Genomic DNA, 18,573 nt, shown 5'->3' with positions numbered 1-18,573 from the left:
ACACGTGTTGACTCGGACTGAGAGCGTTCCTGTCATCCGTTCTCGCCCGAACACCCTAAGAAGACGAAAAAAATAACTAGAAAAGGCACAAGGAAGATATCACACATGACTGAAATACGATAACTCTTGTAATGCCCAACGAGTGATTGGTGTAGAATCCCGTGTCACGATTAAGAGACAAATATTCGTATCATACCTATCATTCATATTGATGTTTAATGTTCTTGCAAAATACTCTTACTAGGAAGATATATTAAAGTGGGTACCTACCTAAAGTTTGGTCAGGGAGTTTCAGAAGCTATTTTTTTTTATTCTTTATTTATGGCACCATATAATTTTGACAGTCAAACTAAAGATAGTTTGTTAGTATCGAGCTGTCTTTTAATTTAGGTAGTGGTCTTTGTATTGTCAGGTTAGGGTTTTAATATAAGAATTGCATTTATTGTTACTTGCTGGCCGGATTTCAGCGTATTTACCTACTTTAACTATGTGGGTTGTTATGATATTATGTTAAATACAACAGACCTGGAAAAATAACTAGCTAGTTCAATCTATAAGTATTCATAAACGTACTTAGCTAACCACGACCTTGGTGCGCTCTATCCTATACTTGCGTTCTTGTCGGACATTCGTCTTTCGTCCTCTAGATCGAACATGCGTCGAAGCGAAGCGCACCAAGGGCGTAGTTCGGTACATACGTCTATTTATAACTACTTCATGAAATTGTAGATATGGTGAAATCTATGGTCGCCCTTTTCGCGCGATAAATAATGACAGGATGAAACGTAGTGACATTTCCCTATCCGACTACCTAGACCGGTATCAAAATAAAAAGATCGTAGTAATCATGTCGATATTTGTGACTATCTTCCCACTGGAAATCCTAGTAAAAGTACCCAGTGGAAATAAAATCGAAAAATTCCGGTGATAGCAGTCTGTACAGTGTACACTACAGTAGGGTAAATCGTTTATTACTGGCCACCTTCCAATAACTGGACTGGACCTTATACTAAAATGGCCAAAATAAGAATCTATTTAATCACACAATTCAAGCAAACCAAACAGCATTATTCTGAAAATGTAGTCATACTATTCGCTTAGCACCTTTGCATACAAAATTCTATGCAGGGGGGTACCTTTTATCTGCAGCTGACTGTACTTGGATTTTGTGAATATTAAACAGAATCTTTTTTTGGTAAGGTGGCCAGTAATAGACGATGTACCCTACCAGTTATTATTAAGTAATGATGCTTCTGTAAATATACGTGTACCTAATTGATGATTAAAATTCAATTCATTACTTATGATTAGCAAATGTCTTTTATTTGTTTTTCATCCAACAACGCGGTTACTCCCACTAGCAAAGAATATAGATAGTATAGACGGTTACTGTCATAGTAAATTTTGTAGTCACAGTAAATATACTGTCATCTATCGACACACGAATTAAACAAAATGAATAAAAATATAAAAGAATGTATATATAAATGATTTTCTTATTTTTATATGACTGACCCATGTTCTTTTTGACTGATATGTGTTATAATTGTTAAATATTAAACGGTGTCGTTAACGCCATCTAGCCAAGCATGGGCCAAAGGTGTGGCGCCATCTATCCGAAAATTACTTTCTTGATTTCCGAGGCACGTTCTCTTATACGGAGCAATTTTAACGCATATCAGTGAAAGAACATGGGTCAAAATCATATAAAAAGAATTAATGCAAATAAAAAATCATTTATCCATATTTAAATACATTTTATGGTATTTTTATACATCTTCATTTTTAGTTTTAATCGTGTGTCGATAGATGGCAGTGAATTTACTGTGGTTACAAAATTTACTATGACAGTATCGCTCTATCCTATTATATCTTCTTTGTACGGAGTTACATATGTCTTTGCCACTTAACTATAGTTACCACCAAGTAGTTACCACTACAGGGATGTTTTTTCCCACCTTTTACTAGTGGTAACAACTGGGCAAAAAAATTCCCAGTAGTTACCACCAAACCATAGAGCAGGGGTTCTCAAAATTTTTGGTGACGGAACCCTTTTGGAAAGCGAAATATTTGACGGAGCCCCAAATTAAAAAAATTCGTTCGTCACTGTCCACACTGTCCACAGTGACGAACTGTTTTTTTCTTCTTATTATTACAGGTATTCTCGCGGAGTCCCAACAGAGGCTTTGCGGAGCCCTACGGGTCCGGGGAGCACACTTTGACAATGGCTCTATGGCAGCCACATTATAAGTAAGGAAAGAGTGGAGTGAGTGTTTTTGCTCCATACATCAGTTTTCTTACAAAAACGAGTTATTTCATAGTCGACATCTAGCTTCAAGTAGTGGATTTATCAGTACCGTTACTTGACACCAGATGTCATGAGTGTCGCGACTGACAAACAAAGTATTCCTAAAACAATTTACAACTCGTATTACAAGCAGAAGGAGTTGAAAATAGGGTTCCGGTGAATCCGGTTATAATATTAGCTGAAAATTGTTGAGCATTAGAATAAATTCGCTACTTGACGCTAGATGTTGACTACGAAAATAACTCGCGTTTTGGTAAGAAAACTGATGTATGGTGTTAGCACTCTTTCCTTACTTATAATGACTTCGTTTACTCAATTCCACCACACAAAACTAAATTTTCTGAAAAATTCAATAACGTTCTTGGTTCCACCTTATACAATAAAATAAGTAAAGTTATCAAACTGCGAACACTAAATTTACATACATTTTAAAATTCATTAGAAGGTTATCTACAAAAACCTGATTACGATAACACAGGAAAATTGCTAAAAAACTTAGTGTAACACTCACATACACATACTCACATACACACACTCACATACACACACTCACATACAAACACTAGATTTACGCGTGCTTAACACATTATCAATGTAAATTAAACATAAGGTCTAACAAAAATAATCTTAAGTTTTTGCATATACTAGAATAGAATAGAATATAATATAATGAGATTTTATTCGTAAGCACAAACAAACAAGACATTACAATAACATTACATACTATAGGTACTTGTTTAACGGCAACGGCCGCTCTTCATATGCTAACAAAATTTTTCACTATTCATCTTTTGTTTACGTCATGTTAAATATTAAGTTTCTATCATCTTGTAATACATATTTTTTAAGAAAAAAAAACCGACTTCAATGGGGGATGCCGCTGAAAGTTTACTTATTGTTGATGGTGCACTCTTAGATTCCAGACAATGAAATGAAATAGACAGCATATTTTGCGTAATTATCCTAATCCATCTTTTGACTATATTTGCCTAATTGCCTAATTATTATAATATTGCCTAATAATGTAGAAAAGGAGGTAAAACCACCCACTTTTCTAGTAGCATTTCGTTTTTGTAAGGGTCGCAGTTCTAACCTAACCTAACCTAACCTACTTTTCTGATAGCATTTCGTTTCTGTAAGGGTCACAGTTCTAACCTAACCTAACCCACTTTTCTAGTAGCATTTCCGGGTCCGGGTCTGGGTCCGGATCCGAGTCCGGGTCCGTGTCCGGCTGTCCGGGTCCAAGTTTGGGTCAGAGTTCGGTCCGGGTCCGGATCCGAGTTGGGGTCCATGTCCAGACCCGGGTCCGGGTCCGAGTCCGGGTCCAAGTTTGGGTCTGGGTCCATAAGGAAGAGAACAAATCGCCAAACGTGAACTATGTGTCATTGAAGAGTTCCATTCTGATCATCATCAGCAGTTCCACTTAATCATGTCACTTTTTTAAATGTAAATGCTGGATTTGTTGATGAAAATACAAAAATCACAATATGTATGCATTTCACATTTGAGGAGTTCCCTCGATTCCTCATGGATCCCATCATCAGAACTCGAGCTTGACAAAAATGTTTCTTGAAAACCTAACTTGCTTAACAAACATAACGAAGAGGACAAATCGCCAAACGTGAACTATGCGTCATTGAAGAGTTCCGTTCTGATCATCATCAGCAGTTCCACTTCATCAAATGTCACTTTTTTAAATGTAGGTGCTTGATTTGTTGATGAAAATACTAAAATCACTATATGTAAGCCTTTAACATTTGAGGAGTTCCTTCGATTCCTCATGGATCCCATCATCAGAACTGCGTTTTGATAAAAACGGGACCAATCTGTATGTATATACTTACAATCAAAAAAAGAATTTTCAAAATCGGTCCAGAAATGACGGAGTTATGGAGTAACAAACATAAAAAAAAAAAAAAAACAACCGAATTGATAACCTCCTCCTTTTGAAATCTTGAAGTCGGTTAAAAATATAAATAATGCAGCAAACTAATACACATGTTAATTATAAATGGATTGGTACGTGTTAAAAATAAAATGTAAGGACGGTGAATCCTGACCCACCGTGAAACAGTTCACACTAGTACGGGGGTCAGATGACACTTACTTGCTTGTTGGTTTTGTACCATATATAAGTAAAAAAAACAATGTAAGCAGTTTAGAACCTTTATTTACACAATAAAATAAATTTATCTTTAATGTGGCTGCCATAGAGCCATTTTCAAAGTGTCACTCTTTCCCTACTTACTTATATTTCTCTATGCACCAAACCGAGTTGGTGGTAACTACTGGGATTTTCTTCCCAGTAGTTATCACTGGTAAAAGGTGGGAATTTTATTTCCCAGTTACCACCAAAATTTTGTTAAGTTCAAAACTAATAAAAACAGTATAAATATTATAGTATAAATAGTACTTTAATAAAATAATAATGATATGTCGATTAGTGTTCCAGTAAACTGCCTTATAGTGATCAGAAATAGTCGGTTTTTGATTGATCTGTTTGTTCGTTCGTATAATTAATTCAAATTTCAATTAATAACATAAATTTCATCCAAACGTTAATTTCTCCTTGACTATTTTAGTTTTTGCACTTGTACCGGTAAAACTGTTTTTATTTTTTATTAAAGTAGGTACTGTTTTCAGGGTTCCGTACCGAAAGGGTAAAAACGGGACCCTATTACTAAGACTCCGCTGTCCGTCCGTCTGTCACCAGAGGGTCTACCGCGAACTACGTTCGACGTGTTGCCTCCCTGTCACACTTACATACGAATTTACAAGTGCGACAGAGAGGCAACACGCCGAACGTGGTTCGCGATAGGCCCTCAGGCTGTATCTCATGAACCGTGATAGTTAAAAGTTGAAACTTTCTAGACAGTTGAAATTTTCACAGATTATGTAATGTTGCCGCTATAACAACAAATACTAAAAAACAGAATAAGCTAAATATTTAAGTGAGGCTCCCATACAACAAACGTGATTTTTTGCCGTTTTTTGTGTAATGGTAAGGAACCCGTCGGCCGTCGAGTCGCTTGCCTATCGGTGTTCAATCGGATACATTTCGGGGAGTGCGCACAGGAACTGCACGACCTGATCTCACCTTCCCCTTTCCATCATCGGACATCCAGGCGCGGGGAGCGAATGCACCCGTTCGTGGTCCACATTCCATTCGTTCGGACGAAACGTTTTGCCTCCTCCTTTTTGGTACGGACGGCTAAGGAATGGAATGCGCTCCCGCCATCTGTATTCCCTGATCAATATGACCTCGGTCTCTTTAAAACAAGAGTGAATAGGCTGTTACTGAACCGGTGAGCTCCATCTTAGGCCCTGCCTTCACTTTCCATCAGGTGTGACTAGGGCCAATCGCCGATCAGTTTATAATAATAAAAAAAACCCTTCGTGCGCGAGTCCTACTCGCACTTGGCCGGTTTTTTATTAGTATTGAACTCAATGGGGTTGGCCGGTCGAAATAATTAGCAGATGGCGCCAGCATAGCTTGCCCTGTCAATCCCTACAATTGTGTCAAATTTTTGTTTTTTTAATGCCCTGGATGCCAGCCCTTTAAGCCAAATCTCATAGAAAAAGGGGCAAGCTATGATGGCGCCATCTCTGCAAACCTTTGACAGTTGCCAACCCCATTGAACTGTAACAAAATTTTAGTGACAGTCCCGTATTAAACGGGACGTATGGCATCCCTAAACATAGACAAAGACAATATAGTTGGTCAAGCAAATCTTGTCAGTAGAAAAAGGCGCGAAATTCAAATTTTCTATGGGACGATATCCCTTCGCGCCTACATTTTTTAAATTTGCCTCCTTTTTCTACTGACAAGATTTGCTTGAACAGCTGTAATAAAAAAACTGGACTTAATCGCGTATAATTAAGTTTTAACTGTTTTGAGTCCCGTTTTATCGATAATAATATGTAAAAATCGTGAAAGTTTAAAAAAATCTGAGTTGGGAACAATGTTGCTGTATCAAAATATTTTTATGTTAATTACTGGCAACTTTTAATCTAGCAAGCACCCACAAGCACCGAACCACACGATAAAGGAGCCAAATCTCTATTTATGAAAAGTGTCCATCAAAAGACAGTAATTAGGCGGCGCCACCATACACCGAAATACTACCAAAAACAACCTACGTAATTTGGTCGGGTTATTTGTTGCCTTATATGGTTCATGTTATACTAATGTCCCAGAGCCTAACTAGCGCCACCGGAGAGATTAGGAACTATTATTTACAGCTGAAAGCTGGTCACTTTTGCAATAGTTCTGCCATAAGAGATTGTCGTCCTTTCTATACCGTCCATACTCCACATTACATACAATTTTTTTGGCTCATCTGTGACAAGATAATTATCACTACATAGTACATAAAACAGTCGCTTCCTGCTGTCTGGATGGATGTCTGTCCTGTCCCTATGTATGCTTAGATCTTTAAAACTACGCAACGGATTTTGATGCGTTTTTTTAATAGATAGAGTGAGAAAGATTCAAGAGGAAGGTTTAGAGCCCGCGCAGACAGAGCGGTCTGAAGTTCCGAGTTCCGCGTTCAGTTGAGAGAAGTTGCAAATACTTACAGAAAAATGACTGATTTAAGTTATGTAAACTGCAAATTTTGTTGTGCGAAGCGTATATCATATCAACATTAAGACGATTCTCGCTGATTTGGCCTTGAGCGTCTCAGCGTCTCTGTACCCGCACCCCGATCACTGCGATCGTACGTGAATTTCGTCTCGGTGCGGCGACTGCGGCGGAACGAGGTTCAAAGAATAACCTACAGCCCAGAAGGCGCGCGGCATTTGGCGCTATACCTCGTATTTGTGTATCCCTTGCAGATATTTTGTTGTTTGCGTATGAGTAAATTATAATAAAAATATATTCCCTTATGCATTATAATATAGATGTTTAATATAGATTAGAATGTATAAATTAGATTAATACAATAATTATTCTTTATGTAATGGGTTGATACCTAAATAAATAACATTTTTATTTATTTTATTTATTTATTATTTATTTATTTATACTTTACAAGCCTCAGTTAGTTAATTTGTGTTTTATCTGTTTCTTACAAATAAATACCTAAGTCAAATCGACGGATTAAGATTTTTAGCTAAAGCTTGGTATGTACTAAATTGAGGCGTACAGTGCGTTTATTTTATACAGTTTTTTTTTATCCGTAATAAATAAAAATATAAATAATGCCATTAATAGTTAACTTATAAAATTAAAGTACCTACTAGCTTCATATACTACTACAAATTTGTTATTTTTCGAAGTTCGAAGTTTTCTCAATCATTACGTGGGAATATCATCATTATTAGGGTTCCGTACCTCAAAAGGAAAAAACGGAACCCTTATAGGATCACTCGTGCGTCTGTCTGTCCGTCTGTCACAGCCTATTTTCTCGGAAACGACTGAACCAATTAAGTTGAAATTTGGTGTATATATGTAAGTTTGTGACCCAAAGACGGACATGTAACGTAAACAAATTAATTTTAAACACGGGGGCCACTTTTGGGGGGTAAAAGAGAAAATTAAAAAAAAAAAAGTTTTTCAAACTATATCGTGTTACATATCAAATGAAAGAGCTCATTGTGAGAATGTCAAATGTATATTTTTTATAATTTTAGGATAAACAGTCAATTCAGTTCAATTAAATATATTCTTTATTAAAATAGGCCTAGCAACAAGCACTTTTAAATTGTTTAGAAGTTATTCACGAAAATAGGCAAAAAATGAGCATTCCCCCCCTTTATCTCCGAAACTACTGGGTATAAAATTTTGAATAAAATACACATAATAGATCTTTACCTATAGATCACAGGAAAACTTATTAGAAATGAGCAGTCAAGCGTGAGTCGGACTTAATAATTTAGTTTTTGATCCAACCCCTACGGGTTTATTAAAGACATTTCACGCACGTTTCACATAAAAAATAAATTGTTTAATTTGAGTTATGTACGGAACCCTTGGAACGAGACTCCGACTCGCACTTGGCCGGTTTTTATTACAAGCGCGCCACAGCCAAATCAGCGCTTTGCAGTCATCTATTTTTTTAGTGGTTAACATTATAATATGTCGGTTAGAAAACATTTATTTATTTATTTCAAATTAAGTTTTCTCAAACATACGTATATTATAATATAATACATAGTATAATATATACGGATATTATCATTACATTCATTGTAATAGACCGCAAAATACCGTGTTGCGCTCGCTAATGCGCGTCGCAACCAAATCAGCGCTCTGCAGTTATTTATTCTTTGGCCACAATAACTCCGATATTATAGCACTTTGCTTGTGCATAAGCGAACATAGTGCAAGGAAGGCACGGAGCGACGAGCGACACAGCCTCCTCGTCTCAAAGCTGGCACACGACTGCCGGCCACGCCATTTTCAGGCTGCATACGCATGAAATGTGGAAAAACGTTCGATTTCTTAAGAAAATATTTTTTGATTAAGAAAAGCTATGTTGCATTTGTAGAACCTGTTAAAAAATTTTTGTTAGTTTAAAAATAATTTTAATCGATTAAGCCGTTTAGAAGTTATAAGCAAAGTTAGCCGCAAAACGGCCTGTCGTGTTATTTTTTTTTCGGTGAAACTACAAATTTCAGGAAAAAAGTCAAATGTTGAGATTGTTGTCCATAGAGTGAAGATGCATATATATTTTTTTTAATAATTTTTGGTTGACTCATTTAGAAGTTATAAGCTCTAAAAAGTAACAGTTTTTGGCCAAAAACTGCGCGAAGCGCCTTAATAATTAAATAATATGTTGAAAATACAGCCAGCCTTTCTTTTGCTGAAATACACTTTCTCCAGTTAGTATTTTGCTTTTCGATATCATTTGTGATATCATACAACTCATTGAAGCTATTTATCGACATCCGAAAATAAATATAGACTCGCTCTTTGTCGCTAAGTAAATCATGAAACATACTACTGAATTCGTCTTGTTCTTCTCGTATTCTATTAATTGGGTGCACCCAATACTTTCTTCTTTTTTGGTAGCTTCTAGGCTCCACAAATACAATGCTTCTTCTTTGGAAGATTAACTTTCTAGCGACATGTTGTTCGTACAAAAATACGGACGAAAATGGAACGCAAGAATTTGAACGCCACACCACCTGTATGAGTTGGAACTCGAAATGCAGAACTCTGAAGGCAGAACTCGGAACTACAGACCGCTCTCTGTCTGCGCGGGCTCTTATATGTACCTATAATACATCAGCATTGCACCCGTGCGAAGCCGGGGCGGGTCGCTAGTATTATTATATTATTATAAAGCAGCTATATTTTTCGGTTTTACAACAAAACAAAATGGAAAATAATTTTTAAGAAAAAAAAACCGACTTCAATGGGGGATGCCGCTGAAAGTTCACTTATTGTTGATGGTGCACTCTTAGATTCCAGACAATGAAATGAAAAAGACAGCATCTTTTGCCTAATTATGTAGAAAATGAGATAAAACGACCCACTTTTCTAGTAGCATTTCGTTTTTGTAAGGGTCGCAGTTCTAACCTAACCTAACCTACTTTTCTGATAGCAGTTCTGTTCTGTGAGAATCGCAGTTCAAAAAGCAACCCACCCACCTAACCCACTTTTCTAGTAGCATTTCCGGGTGCGGGTCTGGTTCTGGATCCGAGTCCGGGTCCGTGTCCGGCTGTCCGGGTCCAAGTTTGGGTCAGAGTTCGGTCCCGGTCCGGGTCAGAGTTAAGGATGACTCACGTTAGACCGGGCCGTGTCCGGACCGGAGCTTCCGGCGCTTCGTTTTCTATGGAAAGCATCACGTGATCACCTGTCATGTCATAGAAAAGTTAGCGCCGGAAGCTCCGGCCCGGACACGGCCCGGTCTAACGTGAGTCATCCTTTAAGGTCCATGTTCAGACCCGGGTCCGGGTCCGAGTCCGGGTCCAAGTTTAGGTCTGGGTCCATAAGGAAGAAAACAAATCGCCAAACGTGAACTATGTGTCATTGAAGAGTTCCATTCTGATCATCATCAGCAGTTCCACTTCAAATGTCACTTTTTAAAATGTAAATGCTGGATTTGTTGATGAAAATACAAAAATCACAATATGTATGCATTTCACATTTGAGGAGTTCTCTCGGTTCCTCATGGGTCTCATCATCAGAACTCGAGCTTGACAAAAATATGCCTTAAGAACTTAAGTTGCTTAACAAACATAAAGAAGAGGACAAATCGCCAAACGTAAACTATGCGTCATTAAAGAGTTCCATTCTGATCATCATCAGCAGTTCCACTTCATCAAATGTCACTTTTTAAAATGGAAATGCTGGATTTGTTGATAAAAATACAAAAATCACTATATGTATGCCTTTCTCATTTGAGGAGTTCCCTCGGTTCCTCGTGGGTCTCATCATCAGAACTCGAGCTTCACAAAAATATGTCTTAGACATAAGTTGTTTAACAAACATAAAGAAGAAGACAAATCGTCAAACGTAAACTATGCGTCAAAAGAGTTCCATTCTGATCATCATCAGCAGTTCCACTTCAAATGTCACTTTTTAAAATGGAAATGCTGGATTTGTTGATAAAAATACAAAAATCACTATATGTATGCCTTTCACATTTGAGGAGTTACCTCGATTCCTCATGGATCCCATCATCAGAACTCGAACTTGACAAAAATGTTTCTTGAAAACCTAACTTGCTTAACAAACATAACGAAGAGGACAAATCGCCAAACGTGAACTGCGTCATTAAAGAGTTCCGTTCTGATCATCATCAGCAGTTCCACTTCATCAAATGTCACTTTTTAAATGTAAGTGCTTGATTTGTTGATGAAAATACTAAAATCACTATATGTATGCCTTTAATATTTGAGGAGTTCCCTCGATTCCTCATGGACTGCTTTTTGACAAAAACGGGACCAATCTGTATGTATATACTTACAATCAAAAAAAGAATTTTCAAAATCGGTCCAGAAATGACGGATTTATGGAGTAACAAATATTTAAAAAAAAACAACCGAATTGAGAACCTCCTCCTTTCAAATCTTGAAGTCGGTTAAAAAGAACAAAAATACACTGAAGTGCTGAAGTGCATCTGCTAGGTCGCATCGCATCCCTTTACAGTACATTGAAAATGGAAATTCAATTGTGAGTCGGTATTTTGTCTAGAAGTCCTCTAGAAATCGATTTTCGCTCATGCCATCTCGGATATGGGTATATTTAGTATCAATGCATTCAGTAGGTATGCTGTCCTGAACACGAATATATGAGATGACAAGCGCGGAAATGGTTGGGGTACTATACTGTGACGTCGTACTTATAATGTCGTATACGTCGTACTTATAATGTCGTATACGTACTTATAATACTTATAATCAAAAAAAGAATTTTCAAAATCGGTCCAGAAATGACGGAGTTATGGAGTAACATAAAAAAAAAAAACAACCGAATTGAGAACCTCCTCCTTTGAAATCTTGAAGTCGGTTAAAAAAGTAAAACCGACTTCGAAAAGGATAAAATAAAGTAATATTATTCCTTTACTATGCGCTAGCAATTGATACGTTTGAAGTCGGTGCCAAGTAGACATGTGCGCCGCGCCGCCGCCGCCGACGATTTTTCCACGCCGTCGCCGCCGATCAATTTGACCGGCGTGTAATCGGCGTGGAAAATTTGGATATCAATCGTGTCTCATTGCATGTTGCGTAGTGAGTGTCAGAGGTATAATGTAAAGATCTTTATGCTTTTTCGCTTATTATTTGCCAGTGAAACAAATAAGTGTTAGCTGTGATAACGAATTAGCGTTAATTTAAAGTATTATCTCATAAAAAAAATTCTCAAGCGAATTCAATTTTCCGTCGGAGGGCTCGTCTATCAAATCTTTGGGTTGTCGACTAGTCGCTCGCAGTATGTAGGTCTCAAGACACGCTGCTGGTTTGCCCTGCAGCAAGTGCCATGCTACAAGGGACAGTTCTAAGACATTCTGTTGAGCGAATCAACCTGCCATAGACGTTTATTTTCGAAAACGACGACATCTTATTATCTCGCTGCCCCAATATTACAGGCTTCTATGTTACATTTTAAAGATAGTTGAAATTCGACTTAATGTCACTATGATAAAGTTCAAATTTCAGTTCGATAAAAGTGAAACATAGAACCCTGCAGCAGCTGCTTGGGACAGCGAAATCTTGTCTGATAAGTTTAGACAAATGTATAAAGTAGTTCATCATTATTACGTAACAAATCATAGGTGAGGCGAAGTGTGTACTCTCTCTTCCGAAAATCGTTTTTTCCAGATCGCGATTTTTGCCATTCGCAATTTTTACCATTTTATTGTTTCTCAATAGCTTCCTTTCCCGAAAGCATTTCTAACCATTCGCATATTTTCCAATTAATTTTATTTTCCTGTTACGTTTTCTAACCAGTCGCATATTTTCCCATTTTTTATTATTTTCCAGTAGCTTAATTTCCTGTCAGGCTCAAGAAGGCTCAAGGTCACGCAAAGGGCAATGGAGAGAGCTATGCTCGGGGTTTCTCTGCGTGATAGAGTCAGAAATGATGATATCCGCAGTAGAACTAGGGTCACCGACATAGCTCGCAGAATTGCAAACCTTAAGTGGCAGTGGGCGGGGCACATTGCTTGCAGAACTGATGGCCGGTGGGGCCGGAAGGTTCTGGAGTGGCGTCCGCGTACCGGAAGACGAACTGCCGGTAGGCCTCCAACGAGATGGAGCGACGACCTGGTGAAGGTCGCGGGAATTCGGTGGTTGCGAGCGGCACAGGATCGGTCGGAGTGGCGAGCCTTGGGGGAGGCCTATGTCCAGCAGTGGACGTCTATCGGCTGACATGATGATGATGATGATGATGATGAATTTCCTGTTACGTTTTCTAACCATTCGCATAATTAAGATATGCTTATTATAATATACGAGACACTAATTAAAATATAACTTCTGTTTGTAAATCAGTATCGTACAATAAAATAAGTCGGTTCTGGCGTTCGCCCGGTCGCTGCCGCGGCACGCTCGCTTCGCTCGCTCGGCTTCGCGCACTTTTTTACTCGCAGTTCACTTAACACACTCCTCCTCGCTTCGCTCGTCGTCGCACCTATCTATTTTCTGTCTTCCGTGGTCGTAAAAAAATGAAATATATAAAATTATAAATAAATTATAAAATTGTAAATTATGCGAATGGTTAGAAAACCTAACAGGAAAATAAGCTACTGGAAAATAAAATAATAAAAATGGGAAAATATGCGACTGGTTAGAAAACGTAACAGGAAAATAAGCTACTGGAAAATAAAATTATTGGGAAAAAATGCGAATGGCAAAAATGCCGGGAGGGGTTTGAAGGTTCAATTTTTCGGTTTTTCGATTATATCTCGGAAACTATGCGTCTAAGCGCCATGGACACTATACAAAATGAAAAGTGGTTTAATTTGTTACAAGTTTTATTAGTTCCAGTTTTTTGATATCGTGTATATTTTTTGAGATATCCGCTCTTGAAGGTTTATTTAGGGCTCTCATTTTTATCTTGATTATGTAGATAATCAGTGAAGGTGCTAATAGGCCGGGTTTGGTTACGTTTTCATATTAATCGGGGGTGCTGAATTCATTTATGGTATCAACATTGACAGCTGACCGTCGAATTGATAACCTCCTCCTTATTTGAAGTCGGTTAAAAATAGCTACAGTATACGTATGATGCCGCAGATAAATGACAGTAAAACGCACGGGCGGCGGTAATCGATTACCATCAGGTGATCCGTCTGCTCGTTTGCCTCCTATATCATAAAAAAAAGCTAAACTCGATCAGCTGATGCTTTTCCGCCATATTGGCGCTAACCAAACTGCGATATCGCCGTGAAGTTTGCGAGTGTGGAGTCATACGCCGGCGTCGCGATATTATGTTCTCTCCGCGATTCACGCAATATTATAGTCGGGTCTGGCTTTCATCTGTCCAATATCTTGGTCCAATGTGTATTTGCGTCTCACATTTTGCTTTGAGAGAGTGAGACGCAATGCACATTGGACAGGTGGAATTTTAAATTCACGTTTTTTAAACTGTCAGTGGATGTTCGTTAATTTCTTACTATTTCACTGATACATACAATATATAATTATTTTTGTTTTTGTGTTTTATTGCGATAATTAAACTTAATTGTTAGAATAGCTTATGGTTGGGGAGCCCAAGAGGGAATTTTTGTAGTTACTCGAGCGCATCAGATTAATATAGGTACCGGTGTGGCCTGTAATACGAGCAAAACATTAAACTGTAGGCTGTACTCCTTATGTATCCAGACCAACATTTGTGCAGCGACTTTAAAAAATAACTTGCGTTTTGATTTTTAGTTCACTTTAAAGTTTATTCTAAGACGCAATGTATTGCGAATTATGTTATGTTTAAGGCGTGACAAGCAACGTCAATCACAAACAAAAGTGTCACCGTTTGACCCGTTTGAGGAGTACAATCTATGTTTTAATTATTACTCGTGTTGCAGGCCACACCCAGTACCTATGAGTGATATCTTGCTACCCCGTACTTTTAGCCGTCTATGTTGAGCTAAGTATATGTTGGTGGGGGGTTCATCAAATTGTGGATTTGGTCATTTTAGTCCAAATTATTGCTATAATTGTGCTATGTATTACTAAATCTGACAATTATATGTAGGTACTCATTTCCTTAATCTGACGGTTACTATGTGAACATCGGGCGTTGAACTTGTGATTGTCAGACTAAGGAAATGCGTATATACAAATACTTGTCAGATTAAGTTATAGAAAAATTATAGCATTAACTTGGACCAAAACGACCAAATCCATTCCTACTTAACGATTTTTGTAACCTTCCACCAAGGATTACATTTTTTTCAGGACGATGAGGACGTATTTTTTCCTCTAAATATATATTATGTTCTCACTGCTAAGGTGAAAAGTTACTTACATTTCGTGCTTTTGATTCCCTTGCTCGCTCACTCTAAATTCTAAACAAGAATCTTTCGCTTGCATGGGACTCAAAATAACCACTAAGAAATATCGAACTTTGCTCTCTTGTTGCACATATATGCATATAGGTACTTTGCCTATTATTCTAGCTAGCATGACATAATATACCTACCTCCCGCATCCCAAATCCCAGCTACTCCGTATAAAAATGAAGTATTAAACTGTCATAGGACCATCACTCGACGCCAGAGGTCCTCTGTTCAAAATACTATCTATGTATGCAGATTTGTCCCCTCCCCCTCCTCGCCACACACCCCGCCCGCGCGGCCCTCTAATTAGTTGACACGACCTATGACAGACGTAAAATAGACATGCACCTGGCCGCCGGTGTGGTGCTCCTTGTGAACCTCGTGAATTCGGATACCTACCTGAAGAATTGTGCCCTGCCCGAGTCCTGTCTGCGGATCCCATCTCACGGAAAGGTTAGTGGTGCTGTCTTGACGATCTGACAAATATTTTCCAAAATTACCTACTTGCCCCTTTCTTAAACATTTTTGGTAGCAGAGCGTGGTTTGATCCCCTCATCAAGTCATTTATACCCCCGGAGCGTGGTTATATCGTATATACCTCCTACTTACCTATTTTACTAGTAGGGTAGGTCCTTACTTATAAGTTATAAGTAAAACTCAATTTCAAGATAATGTATTTATTTCTCATTTTAGAACAATAAGCCATGTATTTATACTTAGTTTCAAAACACGTAACTAACTAACAGAGCTCAAAGTTCGCCATTTGTAGAATCATACAGACTAAATAGAGATCTGATGCAAGTTATTATGTGAAACACTAAAGTCGAAAATCCCTTACACCTTATGCTAATACGAACTTAGTCTAAGATTAAGATTAGTTGAAACTAGTGGAGACCGGGCGTGGTTCTATAAATAGTTTATGTTCGGTGGAAATTAGACAGGTATCCTTGTTAGAACCCAGTTCATACAACTTCTGGCAAATACAGGCTTTTTTGTCTATCCAGGAGTAACCCATAGCTGCTCTTCTATGTTTGCCATCTCAATTAAAGGTATAATTGTTAAATTAACCGTTAATCAAATGTTAAGCGTCTTCAGTAATTTATCTTAAACTATCAATCTTTTTTTCAACATCTTGATACCAGGGATGTTGCGAATATTCGCATCCGCATCCGCAACCGCGGAACTTCCGCATTATTTTCAACATCCGCATCCGCATAAAATCGATGCGGAGCTTAATGCGGATGCGGATGTGGAACAGGTAGGTACAGGGAGGTCTTGCCCGGCGTAAGTGCTAGGTAATTTCGTCATTAGCCAATAGGAATCCCGTTTCGTTTTTGTGATTCGTCGATCGAGCACTTTAGCCTATGACGGACAGCGACAAGAAGTGAAAAGTTTGTTTTATTTGGACTTTAGTATAGTAATGCGATGATGGGGCACTTATATTCTTATTTAAATACTAAAAGATTCGTTTTTTTTAATAAAAATTACTAGTGTAATATTCGACGTTTTTTATGTGCCTAATCTCGACATCCGCATCCGCATCCGCATCCGCGGATGTCAAAAAATCGGCATCCGCAACATCCCTGCTTGATACAGCCGATACCGGCAACATACTTTATAGTGCAGTCAGATGACAGACTAGCACAACTTGATAACAATCTACGAAGTGTGTTGATGGTACAACACTTTCAGTGCCAAGCTTCGTCTAGAGCGACCCGCGAGGCGGGTTCTTGGCAACTGAAGTTTTTTAAAACTTAATTCGTTGTTTCTTTAGCCCGCATTTGACATGAGTTTTATTACCTACAAAGTTTACACTTAGGCGTAAAAATAACACGGTAGATTTTAAATGTAGTGTCAAAGATTGTAAAGGATGATTTAAGTATAATTATTAATTTTCAACTACTTTATATGTCTAGTATTGGTACAATAAAGAACCAAGTCCAGCCAAAGTTGGCAATAACACACCATATAATACTCTAACATCTAATTATACAATCACATAGTTTTGATATGTTTCGGGATTGGTGCAGCACCTTATGCTTTCCTTGATAAAATTGATATGTTCTAATGATGACAATTTGACGAAATTCTACATAATTTCTTAAACTACATATATTGAGACAGTAAAATGTTTCATAAACACTACAATACCGATCATATTAAAATAATTGTACTTTATCTACTACTCAGTATTATTCTATGATATGTTTCATCTAGACTAAGTTACAATGATATGTATCCATGGTCCTATTCTGGATTTTTCCAAAAGCCAGATATAAAGCGCATGCATTCTTTCAACGATTCTTAATATTTTATAATCTAAGGGCATTATCACTCGAACATAATCGACCGACGTTTAGCTTTATATCTCGCTTAGAATGGACGCTGACACTAGGAGTCGCCTCTGACTTCGTAGGTAGAAAAGAATAGGGTACAACTACATGAGGGCGACATTCAGATTACAAGCATCCATACGACCGCGACAAGCTATGCCTTTTTTCACCGCACTAGTGCCTCCAAAGTATATCCCAATACATCCATACAGTAGACGACAACAAAGTTGCAGTCTTTCGCTCTTTCTAACGTGCTTGCACTCTGCGGCGGGGGACGCGAGTACCAGACCGCATAGCTTTTCGCGGATTATCCGGTTTTGTAAAAAATTATGGACTTTTAGGTTTTAAACCTAAAGAAATTACTTTATTAAAATATACCTATCCTAGGGCGATAACGAAATTAATTGCTTTTTTTGACTATCTAAAGCTGTAAAAGCAGACGAGAAGAGGTCGTCGGGATCCGAGTCGAGTCTACGTGGCCGGTTGTAGAAGTCGGCATCCGACGTCCGGCAAGCTCCTCTCTAAAAACTGTTAAAAACCTCACTCATATCACACCAATCTCACATGGGAATGAAAACGTTATTTCTTGTTATATCTGTTGGGATCGTAAGGAAGGTAGCTGTAGAATGAAGAACTGATGGGGGCGAATTGGACGACACGATAATAATCAGAGGCAGACTCCGGCGCTATTCAGTCGAGGAAGCCAGTGTTTACTAGCTTCTCCAGGAAGAACTTGACGTCGCCAAGCTCCGAGTCCTTGATGCCGAGAGACTTCAGCATGCCAAGATCACCATTTTCGACAGCCATGAATACGGAACGAAGATGCTCCAAATCTGATCGCATCAGATGTAAAGCCGCACCGAAGTCTTCAATGGTTTGCGACTCTGAAATATCAGAAAAATAAAATTAAGGTTTACAGATTTTTAAAACTGGCTTTTCAGCACCAAGTAATTTATATCCCGTATCCGTATAATATCTACTCAGT

The 18,573-nt window shown here is 38.1% G+C and overlaps 1 protein-coding gene and 2 long non-coding RNA genes across 3 annotated transcripts in view; 1 reads left to right on the top strand and 2 right to left on the bottom strand.

Moving 5' to 3' along the window:
- Positions 1 to 18,573, bottom strand: part of LOC134746667 (uncharacterized) — a 184,424-nt gene that overhangs the window by 114,175 nt on the left and 51,676 nt on the right. The gene's annotated exons all lie outside the window — the stretch shown is intronic.
- The window catches only part of LOC134746684 (uncharacterized), a 77,358-nt gene that overhangs the window by 20,631 nt on the left and 38,154 nt on the right, over positions 1 to 18,573 (top strand). The gene's annotated exons all lie outside the window — the stretch shown is intronic.
- Positions 15,917 to 18,573, bottom strand: part of LOC134746546 (IDLSRF-like peptide) — a 74,687-nt gene continuing 72,030 nt past the window's right edge. Inside the window, exon 5 of the mRNA XM_063680962.1 lies at positions 15,917 to 18,472. Within this exon, the coding sequence (XP_063537032.1) occupies positions 18,279 to 18,472 (194 nt within the window). The 3' untranslated portion in view covers positions 15,917 to 18,278. The remainder of the gene's footprint in view (positions 18,473 to 18,573) is intronic.

Source organism: Cydia strobilella, chromosome 1 (assembly GCF_947568885.1).
Source record: "Cydia strobilella chromosome 1, ilCydStro3.1, whole genome shotgun sequence".
In the NCBI taxonomy this organism is placed as follows: Eukaryota; Metazoa; Arthropoda; class Insecta; order Lepidoptera; family Tortricidae; genus Cydia; species Cydia strobilella.
Note: the sequence above shows the minus strand (reverse complement) of the source record. Positions and strands in the feature narration are given on the sequence as shown.